We start from the raw sequence: 18,656 nt of genomic DNA on the forward strand, positions 1-18,656 counted from the left end.
CCTGAACAGCAGAGCTACCGAGTGTGACAGTTGTGTTCCTTGATTAACGTAAGTCAAAAGTGACATTCAATATGCATATTTTGTTTCCTGGGCACAGTTGTGTTTTCTGCTGTTTCTTTTAACCTGGGTAGGTATCCTACATTAGGGATTTCGCCAGGACCCTGCCAAGGCTCCATCTAATACTCAAAATTCCAATTTAAAAAAAAATTAACAATAACTTATCGAAACTGGATTTCAGTGTTAAGAAAGACATATCTTATATTTTTTTCAGATTACGGAAATGTACTGAAGTTTTATATTTCATGAAATATTTATAAACACACTACATATCTTTAAATGTGCCAAGTAAAATCTCGGTAATTCTAAATAGGCTAATCCTGTGAGATTTTCATTCCATATTTTCGCTTATCCTGAAAAGTCTATTGATATTATTGCAAATTCTAATCTCATTCAAATCAGACTTCTGGTGCTGATGAAGATCTGACATGTCCCCAATAGTAGGTAGTATCAGGTGAAATCTCTGCAATTATGAAACTACATGAACATGCAAAAATGGAAAATACCTTCTCAATATTAGGGATACTCATAACCGTTTCAATTCTAGTCTCCATTCCTATTTGTATCCAGAGAGAGATTCTAGTCTCCATTCCTATTTGTATCCAGAAAGAGGTATGGCATTGGGCAATTTTGTGCTCTCTGCAGGTTTTCCACTTCAGATTGGTGACAAACAGAAGCAGAATTGTCTCTGCAATGTAAGGTTGTTATTATTTACTCATATATTCATGGACACTGAGTAGCATCCCTTCAAGAATTCAATATTCTTATCCCTTTCAAAGAGGGAGTGTTTTCAGTTGACTTGATATGCAGAATGAAACTTATCTAAGCCTGGATACATAATGCAACAGTAATTATATTCACGGATAGATTGCCAACAAGGTGAAAACATGTGAATTACATATCTTGTAATTGTTTGACTGTTGTTACTGTACTTGCTACCTAATATTTGTGTTTGTTATCCAACAGATGCATTCATGATGTGTGAGTGAGTGAGTTTAGTTTTACGCAGCACTCAGCAATACTCCTGCTTTATGGTGGCGGTTTATAAATAATTTAATCTGCACCAGAAAATCCAGTGATCAACGGCATGAGCACTGATCACCACAACTGTGAACTGATGACATGTGAACCAAGTCAGTGAAGCCTGCCCACCCGATCTCATTAGTCGCCTCTTATGACAAGCATGGGCTACTGAAGATCAGTTCTAGCTCAGATCTTCACTGGTCAGGATATCTATCATATTTACCATATAGTGGTATTGTTGCAGCCTAACTGAAATCTAACATATGATTTGGAACAGATGCATGGGATTGGGAAAATGGTCACCTGGCATAACCTGCTATGGAGGATTTGGCAAATCTTCATGATTATCTTCACTGATAAGGATTTGAAAAAGGATTTTTCTCACTTCAATAGTCTGCTTGCATGTCAAAACACATATGTACAAATGACAGGATTGAAAATTAATACAAATATAAATTCATACAAGCAACGACTTACAAACTATTCCGTGTTTCAAGTCACTGAAATATTCCGAAGATATTCACCGGTAGAGAGAGTGTAGTTTGATTTTGGCTGCCGGGATTTGATTGTGCTGATACTCTAAGTGCACTTGGCGTCACAAAATATGATGGAATATGGGGCGTAAGTATCACAATATATGTGTCATGTCTCCAGTGGAAGGCACAAGATGATTATTTGGCCACGGTATATTGTCATGTGGTAGTAGAGACGGTTGTAAGCATATTTGTCATGTTTGTAAGTGGCAGCAAAATGATTGAAGTGCTCATAAAATGTTGATTGATCAATGCTCAGTGGAATAGAGTGATATGCCTTTCGTTGTTGTTTCTGAGAGAGTGCATGAGTTTAGTGTTACACCACTTCTAGGAATACACCAGAAATGGGCTAAATTTTTTTTGCCCATATCGAACCCAGCTCTTCAATGTACCGTGCGAATGCTTTAACCACTAGGCTACCCTAACACACATTGTTGTTTATAAACACAACAGGTTGATAATTTAAATCTGGTGATTAAAGTCCTGTTTCTAACTTGACTTAAAATCTGCTCACCAAGAGAAGATTGGTACCTGAGAATCAGGGAGAGGCATCTTTCAAGACATCTGACATTTACAAAATCAATGAGTTTGCTTACATCTATTTCAGGATCTGTTTTTATAGCTGCTGCCACCTATTTCGCCCATTGTGTTGCCTTTCACAATATCTGCTTCTCAATATATATGGAGTACTTGCCTGTTGCCATACAACTTTAGTATGGTGGAATGAGTGGGTATATTGTTTGACACAGAGAGTACTCAGCTCGTTTGATTGTTGTTGGGATGGGCATCATATATGTTACAATATAATCAATCCAAATCATCCAGTACAAAAAGGTCCAGTCTCTAATACAAAGATGACACATGAAATCTGTTTCTTTCCATCTCTATCTACCCAACAAAATTACAGCTATCTCCACTGCAAGGGTTTGTTTGCAGATTCAAAATGGTCCCACGCTTATGAAACAAGTTAAATCATCTGCAAAATTATGAGCTATTTCAAAATCAACATATAGCTGTCCAAACCTGAGTCTTGCAATGGTCAGATAGTCAGGTAATACATACCTCCTATAAACTGAAATTTCACTCCAGTCTAAATGGTGGAAAGACTTAGTGACAACCATATCATATCTAGAGGCCGGGTATAGACCTGGGTATAGACCCACTGTTTCACAAAAAAAGATTATTTTTTCAAGACTTTAACCATGAAAAAGTAAATGGTTTACAAGCAGAATATCTTTTAACTAACAGCATATTACATAAACATTTCAAAGACCTATGAATACCTGCAATAGTATTCATAAATTTGGAACAAAGTTTAGAATACACCGGCAATAAAAAACATCAATAACATGCACAAAATAACTCTTTGAATTGTGATGGAGATATGTCACAAAAACAATGTTTCAGATAATTAAATTATTATATATATACTTTAAGCCATTTTCTTCTGGAAACTACTCATACCATGTGATTGAAACAAAAGGCCCTAATATCTTTAAAAGAAACAAATTGTTGCCACCATCTATTTATCAAAGTGGATACAAATTCAGTATTTACATGGTACTTGGAAAGATGTAATTTTGGTCATTGGTTAAAAACAAATGTCTGAAAACAAGTAACGTGATAATAATCATAAGTAAGTTATGTACTAATGATTTTCATGTTTATCTGACATAACTTGACATGAAATAAATATAATTTCTTCCACAAATTTGTAAAATATAATTTATATATACATATATATTGTTCACTAAAAGATAAACTGATGAATTATCTTCTTAGAAAACATTCATGACATGAAACACAACTAATTTGAGATCTGTAGCTTACAAATTATTCACATTTTCATAAAAAACAACCATGGCATCAAAGTTACAAATCTTATATGTCACAGCTGATTCCTGAAATGGAAAGTCCCCCCCCACTTACCTGGATTTGCATTATACAGGTGTATGAAAAAATAATATTTATGAAACATGATACAAAGGTGTATGGATAAAGCTGGAAGTGAGACAATACTAGTATGGTTTTTGTCTAGGGTACATTTGGCATGGAAAATATACTGGTGAAATGACTCTTGAATACATGAAGACAGAATATTGAGTGGTTTTTGGTGGAAATATGTGACTAATTATGTGTGCAAAATCATAAAAATTGATCAGATGTCTACTCAAAAGAACTTAGGGTAATCCTAACCTTCTTTTGGGCAGCATATTACAGGGTACAGGCTGGTTTTTAAGACGCAAATCAAGGATGTAAATTTAAACCTGCCCTGCAGCAGGGACCAGTTTCACTAATTTTGAGAGAGAGAATGAGTTTAGTTTTTAGCAAAATTCCACCAAAATCACGCAGGGGAACATCAGAAATGGCTTCACAAATTGTACCCATGTCAAATCAAACCCGGGTCTTTAGTGTGACAACAAACGCTTTAACCACTAGGCTACCTCACCGTCCCTATTAATTTGGAGAGTGTCCTTTGGGCGGGTTTCTAACATTTTGGGGGCTATTGCTATATATACATTATTCGGGCTGTCTTGGATGTTAATTTACATCTCTGCGACATCCCTAGGATAGAAAACGTGGTTGGTCAATACCATGGACAAATAATGCATGGAAGTAACAATTTATATATTTCGGACTGCTGTTTTTTTTAAGTAAGGTAGAAAAGTGTACTTCTGTATCTTTTGGGTTAACTCCCAGCCAGGACAGCTGTTTCATTTGACAACAGTGTTTGTCATTGCGATTGTTTGAATGTACTTAGCTGGGACACTGTTGAGATCAGCTATACTATGTTGGCTTAAGTCCTAGATCAGCCAGTACCCTGTAATACAGTGTGATCTTTGTAGTTGAATGCTGAGACAATGTGCATAGAATCAACATACTTGACATCACTAAATGGTCAGTATCTACATCATGTAGAAGATTAAGATTATCTACTTTTCTAAAAGATAGAAAAATCAAATATTTGGTGATGCACTTTGGTAACATAGGGACGTTTCATGCTGCAGTTACAATGAGTTCATTCCTTGGCTCAGTGGGAATATGTTTAGCATTATTGTCAGGAGTTAAAATCAACAATTATTGTCAATTAAATACTGACCAATCCAATACAAACTACATATTCAAAAGGATTACTCATTTTCACCAATGTTTTTATGCCATGAGTTATCGACAGATCAATTATGAAATCACCATGATGTTCAAATTCTAAGAGGGCCACAAGGTATTAATCATCAATCTGTCATGACATTCTATTAGTAAATGGATTGTAAGATTGGCTCAAACATGTAAACCCTGATCATAGCACCTTTTTCACTGACTGTACCATTGACTATATCAGCAGTTCCTATACTGATATGTATAGCTAGAGTTACCAACAACTGTAGGGAAACCTAACATTTCTAATCTGTAATTTATTTTGTGTTAAATGCTTGTCTCTTGTGTCTCTTCACAATGGCAAATAAAACATTCAAGAGGTATTATTACACTACACACTATTTACAGAAACTACAGGTGTGTACATGGGAACATACTGACCACACAGACCAGAGCCCCTTCCAAAAGGTGATTGTTGTGTTATGACAGTTGTAAGTCTATGCAAGGTATAGTAATTATGATCATCTTACAACCTCCTTATAAATACAAACCTCCTATAAACTTATAAGAGTCCTATGTTAAAACATGGTAGTTACTATCATCTTAGCGCTAAGACCTCCTTGTGGAATGAGTTCAGACACTTCAGGGTCTCATTCTTAAAGCAATCTTAGTGCCACAACCATCGTAAATCTACGTTGCAGAATGGGAGTTACCATCATCTTAGCGCTATGATCGCTTTGAGGAATGGGGTCCTTGAATTTATAAATTAGCATGTTAACAAGAGATGTTTCTATGATACAATGACCTTTGACCAGACTCTCATTCTTGACTTCATTTGAGTCACAAACTACACACAAACTCTCTGCATTTTAGGTAATGAATGAAGTAAAAAACTGGACACATCATGGGGAATTTTTCATGAATGTCAACTCACTGAGCAGTTTAAAACGACTTTGTAGGAATGATCATGTTAAAATAGTACACACTAAGAGAGCTTAGTACGCGCTATGAGAGCTTAGTGCACATTAAGAGAGCAGCCTCAAATTCTGCAGTATATTCAAAAGAGCATACAAAGAAAGAGTACTAAAGTACTGGAATAAAAGAACTGAAGTTTAGTGTGTTCAGTGTGTTTAGTGTGTTTAGTGTGTTCAGTGTGTTTAGTGTGTTCATCATCATGTTCATATAAACTACTGGTATTACATTAAAATAAAAATTATGATTATGTCTGACATTTTTTGTCATCACCGACAAAACAAGATGCAACAAAGTCTATAATATTGTTTTTTTTCTAAAAGCAACAACCTCAGTTCAAACTATAAACATATTATAAACACAAATTGATGTATACATATCTTTGATACAAAATGTTCAGCAATAAATTACTGAAATAAACATGATAAAACCTTGAGCAGCAAGTATCAAGCCGCGGCAAGAGGAACGATTTATGTTCACAATGATATGAAATGTAGAGCTTCCGTGAAGATCCTTAAAATATTCGAGCTAAAAGCTCTGTAATGAAGACTAAAAATATATTCTCACAAAATATTTCTAATTTGTGAAATGCGTAATGATAAGATGAAACAAATCATGTTTGTACTTCAAACAATTCTTTAAAACAATCTTCGAATGTGAAGTTTTACTTGAGTTTTCCCATTTTCCTATGAAGCATCTGTAGGTTTTCCGCAATGGATGGGTCCCGTGGTTCGAGTTTCTGGGCCTGAATGTATGCTGCCTCAGCCTGCTTGTTCTTCCCCCATCGATGGTACAACACACCTGGGGAACAAAACACAACGTCATGATTCAGTGTTAGTCATTGTGACACAAAGCACAACTTGTCATGGGGCAGTGTCATTCACTGTAAAACAAAGCACAAGATGTCAAGAGGCAGTGTGATTCACTGTAAAACAAAGCACAAGAAGTCAAGAGGCAGTGTTAGTCATTGTAAAACAGTCTTGTAATATATCAAGTTGTGTGTGCTACAAGCAAAGTATCGCTTATCCCAGGTTCACCAAAGCTTGAAGTGCTTGTTCACTCTTCCAAAATGGCGGACGGATTACTGTTTGCTCCCCTTGCATTAATGAAGAACATTTTAACTGGGTTTCGATGATAATCTGATGAATTTTTAGCTACACTGAAGATGGAAACTACATAAAGATTTCGAAATGTAGGCTGTCTTTGCTCATATCCCAGCTGATCCAGTCAAACATTTCTTGTTCACCTCAAAATTTGCCACCATTTTGGTTTGAGATTTCTTCTATGAGCATATCATAGCTTTATTTCATTGTCAAGACCTATATTTGTTTCCTTGTAAATCAGAAATTTCAAGGAATAACATGTTACACTCAACATCAGAAAATAATTATAAGAGATGCCAAAAACGTTCAAATGAAACAAAAATCCTAGAAACCAGAAACTTCTCATGTTTGCAATTAACAGTGTTCAAAATGATACTTGCTTCAAGCCATTTTTCCAACTCATTGTCAGTACTGTCAGTGAAACAATGATGTCCTTTGATTGCCTGAGAAACAGGCCCCTGCCTAAATTCACCAATCATTACCAATATAATGCAAAGTTAGATTTCGTCATGCTCATTTTTATGACTGAAAGACGAATACAAACTATATCTTTGGGTATTTATATTGGAAAGTTTCACGATATTATGATTTTTGGTTTAATTAATAATACAAAAAAGTCAACCATATTGAACACATGATTGATAAGATAACACAGAAACAAGCATCACAACAGTTGTAAGCTTCACATGATTCTTTAGAACTACCACCCTCCACAGCTAACGTAACTTACTGGAATTATTTACATGGAGGAATCCTTGAAAAATATCAAAGTAATTGATTCAAACATGTCCCCTCTATGAATTGCAATCCATATCCAACCATGTAATTTTGTAAGTTCCAGAAAATTCACAAATTTTATGTTTTACATTTGTTTTATCCCATGCCTTAAAATCTCAGGATATCTTTCACACCAGCAAGTATTTTTCTACCAAGAACAAATATCTGTCCTTTGTTTGTGAAGCAACAGCTCTGTGAAACCTACCCTCTGAACATTATGGTAAAGGGAATCTTGGAGGCACGGCTGGGACGCGAAAAGGATTCAAAGGCTAAAGTTAAAACTATCAGTTGATGGGAGATAACTCTACTTGAAGACAAACAGACCAAATAAAAGTTATTTTCCTTAATGTTTTCAGATTTCAGCTGGCGTTTCACTGAACAATACATAGATGCATATATATGTGTACATGTAGATGTTAAACAGACAGCTGTTCATTGATTTTCTGTGATTTTACACTTGTTCCTCGGGTAATAAAATAAGCACCCCTTCTTGATTAAAACAGGATAAGTGTTAAGGGGTGTTAAACACATAGAATATGGTGTATTTTCCAGGAACATCACACATGCCTGTAAATAATTAAGTCTGGACCATGAACATCATGAACTCCAATGTAGGATGTGATAGCCTGCTTGCCCCTTACAATAACCATGGGTTACTGAAGACCAGTTCCTTCCTAAATCTTCACTGTGCGTCAGATCTAGACTAGTTCATTGACTCGGTGACACCTACCTAGATTCAGGTAGAACTTGGGGTTGTGTTTGTCGATCTTGATTGCGGAGAGAAAGAGTTCCTCACTCTCCATGTACTTCTCCATCTTGCCATAGATGTTAGCCATGTTGAACATGAGCTGGGGCTCGTTCTTCATCACTTTCATGGCTTCCTTCCCAACAAGGATTGCATTCTCATACTTGCCTGTAAACAGAGGAGAGAATCGTGGTTGAATTTCCCTGCCAGATATTTGACTACATTCAAACACCATGGGGTGGGACTGTTACAACCCGAAGTCCAATAGTGAGTGAGTTAAGTTTAAGCCACTTTTAGCAATATTCCAGCAATATCAAGGCCACCGAACCCTTTCAGCCACCGTGACTTCCACAAAATGAAAGTTGGACAACTGGTTGTCTAGGCAGGGGATTTGTGTACCCCTCTGATAAGTGTACATTGGCAGGGTTCCCATGGCCGAATGCAATGATTACATAATGGCATTTAGACAGTGGTGCAATGTAACATGTTATATTTGGGATTACACTTTCTTAGTAATATACAAATTCTAGTACTTATTTGATGTGAGTGGTGGCTGAGCAAGTTAGGCGACTGAGTTTGCATGCTGGCGATTAGGTGCCTTACTCTGAGGGTGTGGGTTCGAATCCCAGATGAAACTTAACTCAAACTAGAGTCATCACAAGATGACATGTTCCCTCAGCCCCCACATATTTGAAAGGACAAATCATCTGACAGTTACTTGATGTTTTCTTAGGTTAAGTTTGAATTGTTTCCATGGAAGTCATGAAAAATATAAATGCCATATGTCTACTTCAAGATCTGTCATATATCTGCCAAGATCTGTTGAAAGATATCAAATGGTTTTCGAGTTGAAACTCTGGAAACGAAGCCTATCCCTCCATTTTGATACTAAGTCAGAATTGTTTCATTGGAATTCAGGAAAAATAAAAATGCCAAAACATTGTAAATAGCAAAAGGCACCACTCTGTGGTCTGCCTCAAATATCTGCCAAGTTTTGCTGTAAGATCTTGAATAGTTTTTGATTTTTGCTATGGAAACGAAGCCCATCTCTACATTTTGAGACTAAGTCAGAATCGTTTCCATGGAAACTGGGAAAATGATAAATCACAAAAGTCTGTAAATTACAAAAGGCACCACTTTAGGGTCTCCCCTACATATCTTCCAAGTTTTGCAGAAAGATATTTAGAAGTTTTTGAGTTGTGCTCCGGAAACAAAGTCCATCCCTACAATTTGAGACTAAGACTGATGTGTTTCCATGGAAATCAAGAAAATGATAAATCACAAAAACCTGTAAATAGCAAAAGGCACCACTTTGGGTCTGCCACATATATCTACCAAGTTTTGCTGGCAGATATTAGGAACTTTTTGAGATGTGCTCCGGAAACGAAACACATATCTCACTTTTGAGACAAAGTCTCAAATTTTCCTTGGAAACCGAGAAAATAAAAAATCACAAAAACCTGCAAAGAACAAAATGCACCACTTCAGGTTCTGAATGATATATCTACCAAGTTTTGCAGAGAAATAAAGAACAGATTTTGAGTTCTGCTCCTGAAATGAAGCCCATCTTTCCATTTTGTGACAGGTCCGAAACGTTTCCATGGAAACCAAGGAAATAATAGATCACAAAAATCTGCAAATATCGAAATGCACCACTTTAGGTTCAGACGCATGTATGTAACAAGTTTTGCACAAAAATATTGAACAGTTTTTGAGTTCTGTTCCAGAAACAAAGCCCATCCCTCCATTTTTAGACGAAGTCCGAAACGTTTCCATGGAAACCAAGACAATGATAAATCACAAAATCCTGTAAATAGCAAAAGGCACCACTTTGGGGTCTGCCACACACATCTACCAAGTTTTGCAGAAAAATATTGAACAGGTTTTGAGTTCTACTCGGGAAATGAAGCCCACCCCACCTTTAGACTAACACCAAAATGTTCCATGGAAAAACAAAAAGAAATAGAAATGCCAAAACTCTGTAAATAGCAAAAGCCACAACTATAGGTTGAGATTATTATATCTATCAAGTTTGGTCTAAAAATATTGAACGGTTTCTGAGAAATGCTCCGGAAACAAAATGATTACGGACAGATGAGGCATCAACCATATCACCCCGCATTACATGCCGAGGGAATAAATAGTACTAGAATTTGTACTTTACTTAGAAAGTGTAATCCCAAATATATATGTTACTTCTGACCATTTTCTAAAATAGCAATGTGCAATCATAATCACCATCCCTTATATCCTCTATCTATGAGTGATGTCCGTATTTGAATCCCCAAGAGATAACAAGTAACTTAAGCAAACAAATTTTATTGCACCTATTTTGAACAATGTCCTGATCTTGGGGTTTCTAGTGGACAAAAGAGATCATCTTAGATAGATAGATACATAGGATATTTATATAGTGCACATATCCACACACTAGTGCATGCTCAAGGCGCTGCTATTTTTCCCTCGATCACTGGATGTCAATCTCAACAGCACATTGTATTTCTATCTCAACTCCCTGGGGAGTATACAACTCTAGCTGCCACTAGGTGCACCAAGTTTATTCTCGCTCTCTCATCCCAGCGAGGTACCCAAATGACAGCTGGGTGGACTGGTACACAGAGTCATAGCACTTTGCCCACGTTTACTTCACGTTGCTGTACCTGCAACTAGGTGTATGCACATGTTCATGTGGCCACCATCTGGTCATATGCCAACGGATTCGTGGGTTCTTTTAAGTGCACAGGGTTGTGTACTGTACACTAGGGGTTGTGACAACACTGAAAGAGTCTGCACACAAAGTTGACTCCAAGGTTTTTACACCACGTCACAGGTGGACTCGATCCCAAAACCTCAACCTCGCTGGATCACTAATATCGTAAGTTGTCTCTGACACAAACAAATTTCCCCGAGACCAATTCTAACTGAACCAGTATGCACTATGAGTGAGTTCACTCTTATGCCACACTCAGTGAGTGAGTGAGTGTAGTTTTACGCCGCACTCAGCAATATTCCAGCTATATGACGGTGGTCTGTAAATAATCAAGCCTGGACCAGACAATCCAGTGATCAACAACATGAGCATCGATCTGTGCAACTGGGAACCGATGACATGTGTCAACCAAGTCAGCGAGCATGACCACCCGATCCCGTTAGTCGCCTCTTACGACAAGCACAGTCGCCTTTTAGGGCAAGCATGGGTTGCTGAAGGCCTATTCTACTCCGGGACCTTCATGGGTCTACGCCACACTCAGCAATATTCCAGGTATACACAGGCGGTCAGTAAATAATCAAGCCTGTACCAGACAATCCCGTGATCAACAGCATGTGCCTCTATCTATGCAATTGGGAACTGTTGACGTGACAAAAAAGTCAGTGAGCCTGTCCACCCAATCCCATTAGTTGAATCTTACAACAAGCATGGGTTGCTGAAGGACAATATTCTTACCCAGACCTTCATGGATCAATAAAGATAACAAGCAACAGCTGTATATCCATGGAGACTCAAAGACTAGAAGGGAACACATCTTCCAATGAGGTATCTGCCTCTACTTACCCAGGTTGTCCAGTAGGATGAGGGTGTTTGTCCAGGCATTCATGTGGGTGGGGCGCAGCTGGGTGGCGTTCAGCCACGCCCGAATGGCATCGGTGTGGCGCCCCATGTCCAGGTACTAGACACAATCACGGGATCACATTTACTGCACACAATTCTTGAAGTCATTTCTTGGCATTCTTGTTCTTAAAATAAACTTTTAGCTCTGGATGCTGTTGTACAAAGAGGTCTTAGTGCTAAAGTGATCATTACAGGCTAAGACAGATTGATACACTGTTTGTGGTAACACCAGAACCTGCATGTTCAACACAAATTAATCTAGATTTCACACACAATATTTTCTACCTGCATGCTCTGCACACAAAGAATTTTGTGTTCTGGGAACATGTAACCGAAAAACATACTTTCCCATGGAAACAACAGAACAACAAATGAAGTCCCTGGCTCAGACACACATGCACACATAAGATTCTTGGATGCTATACATTTTAGGAACACAAAGCCCTTGTTCCTACACTGAACACTGATTTATATAGGCCTGTGGTTGTTGTAGAGCTCTGACTCTGCTCTTGTTTTGTTGAACGAGAGGTTGGACCTCATTGTCATCTTAGCAGGAAATATAAATAATAACAGTAAATCACAATACAGTGGAAGCTGTCAGAAGTGGCATCTGTCCAATCCTACAAGTTGTCAACACCAGCATAAAATCTCAGTCCTATCCGTGGCTTGTACATTTATCATCAGCATTACAATCCAGCATGCTGTCTAAACCAGATTATATCTTCAGTCCCAATAAGTGTCGGTTTAGACAGCTTCCACTGTACATGACACTTTTTAAGGACATCTTCTTTTATCTTTTGTCATGATGTACTTTCAAAGCTAATTCGACTCTGAAACATACTGACACAGTACACTCTTATCCATTAAAGGGGCATATATTCATGTTCTTTTTACCTGCCTTTAAAAGACAGCAATTAATCCTAAAACACTTTCTATAGTAAAATTTGACCCTAACCAAAACAAACAATATTCTCCATATCAACATCAATCACTGGAAAAAGAAGAACTTTTAAGGAAGAACAGAAATCCAGAAGTTAACAAACACTGAGGCATCTACAACCAGTATCAATTCTACTGTTCTACAACCAGTATCAATTCTACTGTTCTGAAACCAGTATCAATTCTACTGTTCTATAACCAGTATCAATTCTACTGTTCTGCAACCAGTATCAATTCTACTGTTCTATAACCAGTATCAATTCTACTGTTCCGCAACCAGTATCAATTCTACTGTTCTACAACCAGTATCAATTCTACTGTTCTGAAACCAGTATCAATTCTACTGTTCTATAACCAGTATCAATTCTGCTGTTCTATAACCAGTATCAATTCTACTGTTCTGCAACCAGTATCAATTCTACTGTTCTATAACCAGTATCAATTCTACTGTTTTGCAACCAGTATCAATTCTACTGTTCCGCAACCAGTATCAATTCTACTGTTCTGCAACCAGTATCAATTCTACTGTTCTGCAACCAGTATCAATTCTACTGTTCCGCAACCAGTATCAATTCTACTGTTCTATAACCAGTATCAATTCTACTGTTCTATAACCAGTATCAATTCTACTGTTCCGCAACCAGTATCAATTCTACTGTTCTATAACCAGTATCAATTCTACTGTTCCGCAACCAGTATCAATTCTACTGTTCTGCAACCAGTATCAATTCTACTGTTCTATAACCAGTATCAATTCTACTGTTCCGCAACCAGTATCAATTCTGCTGTTCTATAACCAGTATCAATTCTACTGTTCCGCAACCAGTATCAATTCTACTGTTCTATAACCAGTATCAATTCTACTGTTCTGCAACCAGTATCAATTCTACTGTTCTATAACCAGTATCAATTCTACTGTTCTGCAACCAGTATCAATTCTACTGTTCTGCAACCAGTATCAATTCTACTGTTCTATAACCAGTATCAATTCTACTGTTCCGCAACCAGTATCAATTCTACTGTTCTGCAACCAGTATCAATTCTACTGTTCTATAACCAGCATCAATTCTACTGTTCTGCAACCAGCATCAATTCTACTGTTCTATAACCAGTATCAATTCTACTGTTCTGCAACCAGTATCAATTCTACTGTTCTATAACCAGTATCAATTCTACTGTTCTATAACCAGTATCAATTCTACTGTTCCGCAACCAGTATCAATTCTACTGTTCTGCAACCAGTATCAATTCTACTGTTCTATAACCAGTATCAATTCTACTGTTCTGAAACCAGTATCAATTCTACTGTTCTATAACCAGTATCAATTCTACTGTTCTGCAACCAGTATCAATTCTACTGTTCTATAACCAGTATCAATTCTACTGTTCTGCAACCAGTATCAATTCTACTGTTCTCTAACCAGTATCAAGTCTACTGTTCTACAACCAGTATCAATTCTACTGTTCTGAAACCAGTATCAATTCTACTGTTCTATAACCAGTATCAATTCTGCTGTTCTATAACCAGTATCAATTCTGCTGTTCTATAACCAGTATCAATTCTTCTGTTCTATAACCAGTATCAATTCTACTGTTCTATAACCAGTATCAATTCTACTGTTCTGCAACCAGTATCAATTCTGCTGTTCTATAACCAGTATCAATTCTACTGTTCTGCAACCAGTATCAATTCTGCTGTTCTATAACCAGTATCAATTCTACTGTTCTGCAACCAGTATCAATTCTACTGTTCTATAACCAGTATCAATTCTACTGTTCTATAACCAGTATCAATTCTACTGTTCCGCAACCAGTATCAATTCTACTGTTCTATAACCAGTATCAATTCTACTGTTCCGCAACCAGTATCAATTCTACTGTTCTATAACCAGTATCAATTCTACTGTTCTGCAACCAGTATCAATTCTACTGTTCTATAACCAGTATCAATTCTACTGTTCTATAACCAGTATCAATTCTACTGTTCTATAACCAGTATCAATTCTGCTGTTCTATAACCAGTATCAATTCTGCTGTTCTATAACCAGTATCAATTCTACTGTTCTGAAACCAGTATCAATTCTACTGTTCTGAAACCAGTATCAATTCTACTGTTCTACAACCAGTATCAATTCTACTGTTCTACAACCAGTCATGACTGGACACCCTAACTGTATTCCTGTATCTTTGTTATTCCATGCCTGATCTGTTTCTGAGTGTTAAGATGTGAGAATGGAATAGAGCTACAATGATCAGAGAGAACCACTGATGCTAGAACTTGATTCAGAACCTTTTGAGCCCATATAGTGCCTAAGTACAACTAGTTGTGAGTAAAAAGTTGCCAGATGACCACTGTCCAGACTAAAGAGGCATGACTCACCAGGTTGCCCAGGTTGTAGTAGCAGTCGGGGTACTTCTTCCGATGTCGGAGGGCTTCCAGATAACTGGCCTCTGCTGACTCGTTCTTCTTCAACTCAGCCTGTACAATACCAAGGTTCATCCATGCTGCTGCAAAATCAGCCCTGTAAAGTAACATAGAGAGTGAGTGAGTGGATATGGTGTTACGCCGCTTTTAGCAATATTCCAGCAATATCACGGCGGGGAACACCAGAAATAAGTTTCACATGTAGCACCTTTGCAGGATGTATGACCCAGATCTTTGGCTTGACGAGTGGATATTTCAACCACTGGGCGAATCAACCACCCTAAAGTCACATAGAAGTGGATCAGAGGGGTGTTGGTACAGTCGAACCTCACTTATCCGGACGTTTGGGTTTCACTTGAAAATCGTCTGGATAGCGAGACGTCCGGTTAACTGGATCAACCAAGCAAACCGTGATAATTAAGTGAAAGCATAAACATTTCATGTACGTGTATCAATAAATCAACAGTCAGTGGTAATAACAGTGAATCATCATAACAATCATCATCAAAGGACTACACTGTAATTGTACTGTATATAACACTTATAAATCGACCCCTACTGTCTGTCGCAATGCAAGTTAAAAATAGCTTTCTACATGATGTAAGTCATGTGATCCCATCCGGCAGTTAAATTTCTCCAGACACCATAAGTTTGACGCAGTGACGCCTGTCACTCAGGTTGTTCATTAGGATTTGGTGTGTGTGAGAACATCTCATCAGCAACGAAAACACATGTTAAGTAGGATTAAGGGAAACTTCACTGTAACTGTACTGTATATAAAACTTATAAATCGACCCACGCTATCTGTCGCGATGCAAGTTAAAAATAGCCTGCCACATGATCTAAGTCATGTGATCCGATCCGGAAATTTACTTTCTGCAGACAGCAAAAATTCGATACGATGTCGTATGTTTTTAGGTCATTAAAAATTAACAAAAGAATATGCAATTGGCAAAATAGAAACTTTTTTTGTCATCGATTTATTGTTTTTCATCTAACTTACCATCTGAAGCTCCACACGCTACATGATTACGTCCGAGACAACTTGACAAATGGTAACCTACATTCCGCCTTCCATGTATTATCGGCACACTTATATGTTATGATGATTCACTGTTATTACCACTGACTGTTGATTTATTGATATACGTATGAATAATTTTTGCTTTCACTTAATTTTCACTGTTTGAATGTTTGATCCAGTTAACCGGACGTCTCGCTATCCGGACGATTTTCGAGTGAAACCAAAACATCTGGGTAAACGGGGTTCGACTGAATAAGAACATTTTACAGCCCATTTCACAATATTCCCAAAACATCATGGAACACCACAAATGTTCTCCGATTAACATAGACACCGCACTGCTAGGATACAGGGCCCAAGCTTACAAGTCGGTTTCATTCCCTGAGTGAACTCAAAGTACAGGAAAACCTGTCTAAACTGGTACCCCACAGGACTGAAATAATATGCTAGCTTAAGCATGGTGCTGGATTAGACAGTGACGATCATTTTCCTACATGGCTGCCATTTACTCTTTATCTTCATAATGCATTTGATCTTTTGTAATTGTTCAACAAATTAAAACAGTATTGATTCACAGCGCAATCCCTACATCATGATTACTTTGAGTACCAAGACAATTAAATAGTGTATTGGATTATGGGTCCTTGATTCGTCTGCTCATGCCAGATTAGACAGTGTTAATTACCGTTAAAATTGTCTGTTGGGATCAGAAAGTTGTGTCATAATATGGCTGGATTAGTCAATGTTTTAATGATCATAATGTCATTGTAAAATGGCGGGATCAAAATTTTATACTGATTTTGACAGTGTGCCGGATTGGAAAGGTGCTGGTGTTGGCAGGTTTCCCAGATGTTAACATGTAGCGTTTGAAACACACAACCTCCACTCTCCAGACAGCGGATGAGTCAGTACAGTACCTAATACTGACGGCCCTCTGGAGCAGCTGTTCTGCCTCCAACACTACCCCGTTCTCCTTGAGGATGTTGGCCAGGTTGTTCATGGCTTGGTCGTACTGGGGGTTCAACCTGTGGCAAGATAAAAGCATTTCAGTGAGTGATCTATTGAGAATATTACTGAAGTGGAAGTGTTCTTGTTGGTGAATGGAGTCAGAACCTTCGAAATCCCATTCAAAGATACCATGTTTCTGTGACTTGCTACGAGGACTTTGCTCCATCATTCTGTGTCTGTTTAAGGTCTATGTCCAGACAATGAAATTATAACTTATTAAAGCTACTTCCAGACTGCAACATATGTCATATTTGGGATATCACTTTCCTAGAAAAGAACTTCTAAATGGCATCGTGTAATCATACTTCCAGACTGCAACATATGTCATATTTGGGATTTCACTTTCCTAGCAAAGAACTTCTAAATGGCATCATGTAATCATACTTCCAGACTGCAACATATGTCATATTTTGATTTCACTCTCTTAGTAAAGTACTTCTAAATGGCATCGTGTAATCATACTTCCAGACAGACACACACAATATAATGACTAGCAGTTTCAATGTATATGGTGATCTTACAGTGCTTAATTGTAGGTTTGTGATGTATCAAGGGAGGTAATAAATCCCACCCCTTCTCACGATTTGACTCAAACCACACAACATGAGCACTGATCTCCACAGGGACACGATGTGTCAACCAAGTCAGCAAACCTGCCAACCTGATCCCACCAGTCTCTTCATGCAACAAACACGCAACTCCAACCCAGATCAACATTAGATTCCTCAGATCTTTGTAAATGACACGCCATGACTGTTGGTGGTGAAGGGGGTGGAATGGGGGGGGGGAGGAGGGGGAGGGAGGGAATCCATGTGCATCATAATCCTTGCTATCAGTGAAACTGATGTGTTGAATGCATCATTTGGATGAAACTGATGACGCTTGTTTATATTTTGGAGTACTTAAGTCACCTGAGATTTTCGAGGCTCTCTCAGCGCTAAAACAGTTGCAAGTTCTGTACATTAACACTAACTTATGACACTAACAGATCTTCAAAAATCTAGTCCCAAGACTTTGACTATGACTATGCAGAATATACTTAATTCTTCCAAATTAGCTTGAGACAACCAGGAATTTGACATGCACAGCCTAAAGTATCCAAACATATGATAATGAATAGAGACGGAATTCAAAGAGACAGGAAGAAGATTTTGAGACAACTTGCAGTTTTACATATCAAAGTTTGATCTTTCTGATTAATTAATTAATTGAAAAAGAGATCAGTTCTAAAAAAACATTCAGGGATTTTGGAGTTCAACTGATGAAGTGAACAATACTTTCATTTTCAGTAAAGTTCAACTTTGAAAACATTTAGCAAACTAACGAAAAAATATACATCCAAAA

At 37.6% G+C, this 18,656-nt stretch overlaps 1 protein-coding gene across 1 annotated transcript in view; it reads right to left on the minus strand.

Moving 5' to 3' along the window:
* Positions 1 to 5,648: 5,648 nt before the first annotated feature.
* The window catches only part of LOC137282665 (protein O-mannosyl-transferase TMTC4-like), a 51,413-nt gene continuing 38,405 nt past the window's right edge, over positions 5,649 to 18,656 (minus strand). The window contains exons 13-17 of the mRNA XM_067814452.1: positions 17,222 to 17,329; positions 15,236 to 15,377; positions 11,860 to 11,974; positions 8,292 to 8,474; positions 5,649 to 6,482 (exon numbers count right to left, since the gene is read on the minus strand). Of these exons, the coding sequence (XP_067670553.1) occupies positions 6,346 to 6,482; positions 8,292 to 8,474; positions 11,860 to 11,974; positions 15,236 to 15,377; positions 17,222 to 17,329 (685 nt within the window). The 3' untranslated portion in view covers positions 5,649 to 6,345. The remainder of the gene's footprint in view (positions 6,483 to 8,291; positions 8,475 to 11,859; positions 11,975 to 15,235; positions 15,378 to 17,221; positions 17,330 to 18,656) is intronic.

The sequence above is a fragment of the Haliotis asinina genome, chromosome 4 (genome assembly GCF_037392515.1).
Source record: "Haliotis asinina isolate JCU_RB_2024 chromosome 4, JCU_Hal_asi_v2, whole genome shotgun sequence".
NCBI classification, from domain to species: Eukaryota; Metazoa; Mollusca; class Gastropoda; order Lepetellida; family Haliotidae; genus Haliotis; species Haliotis asinina.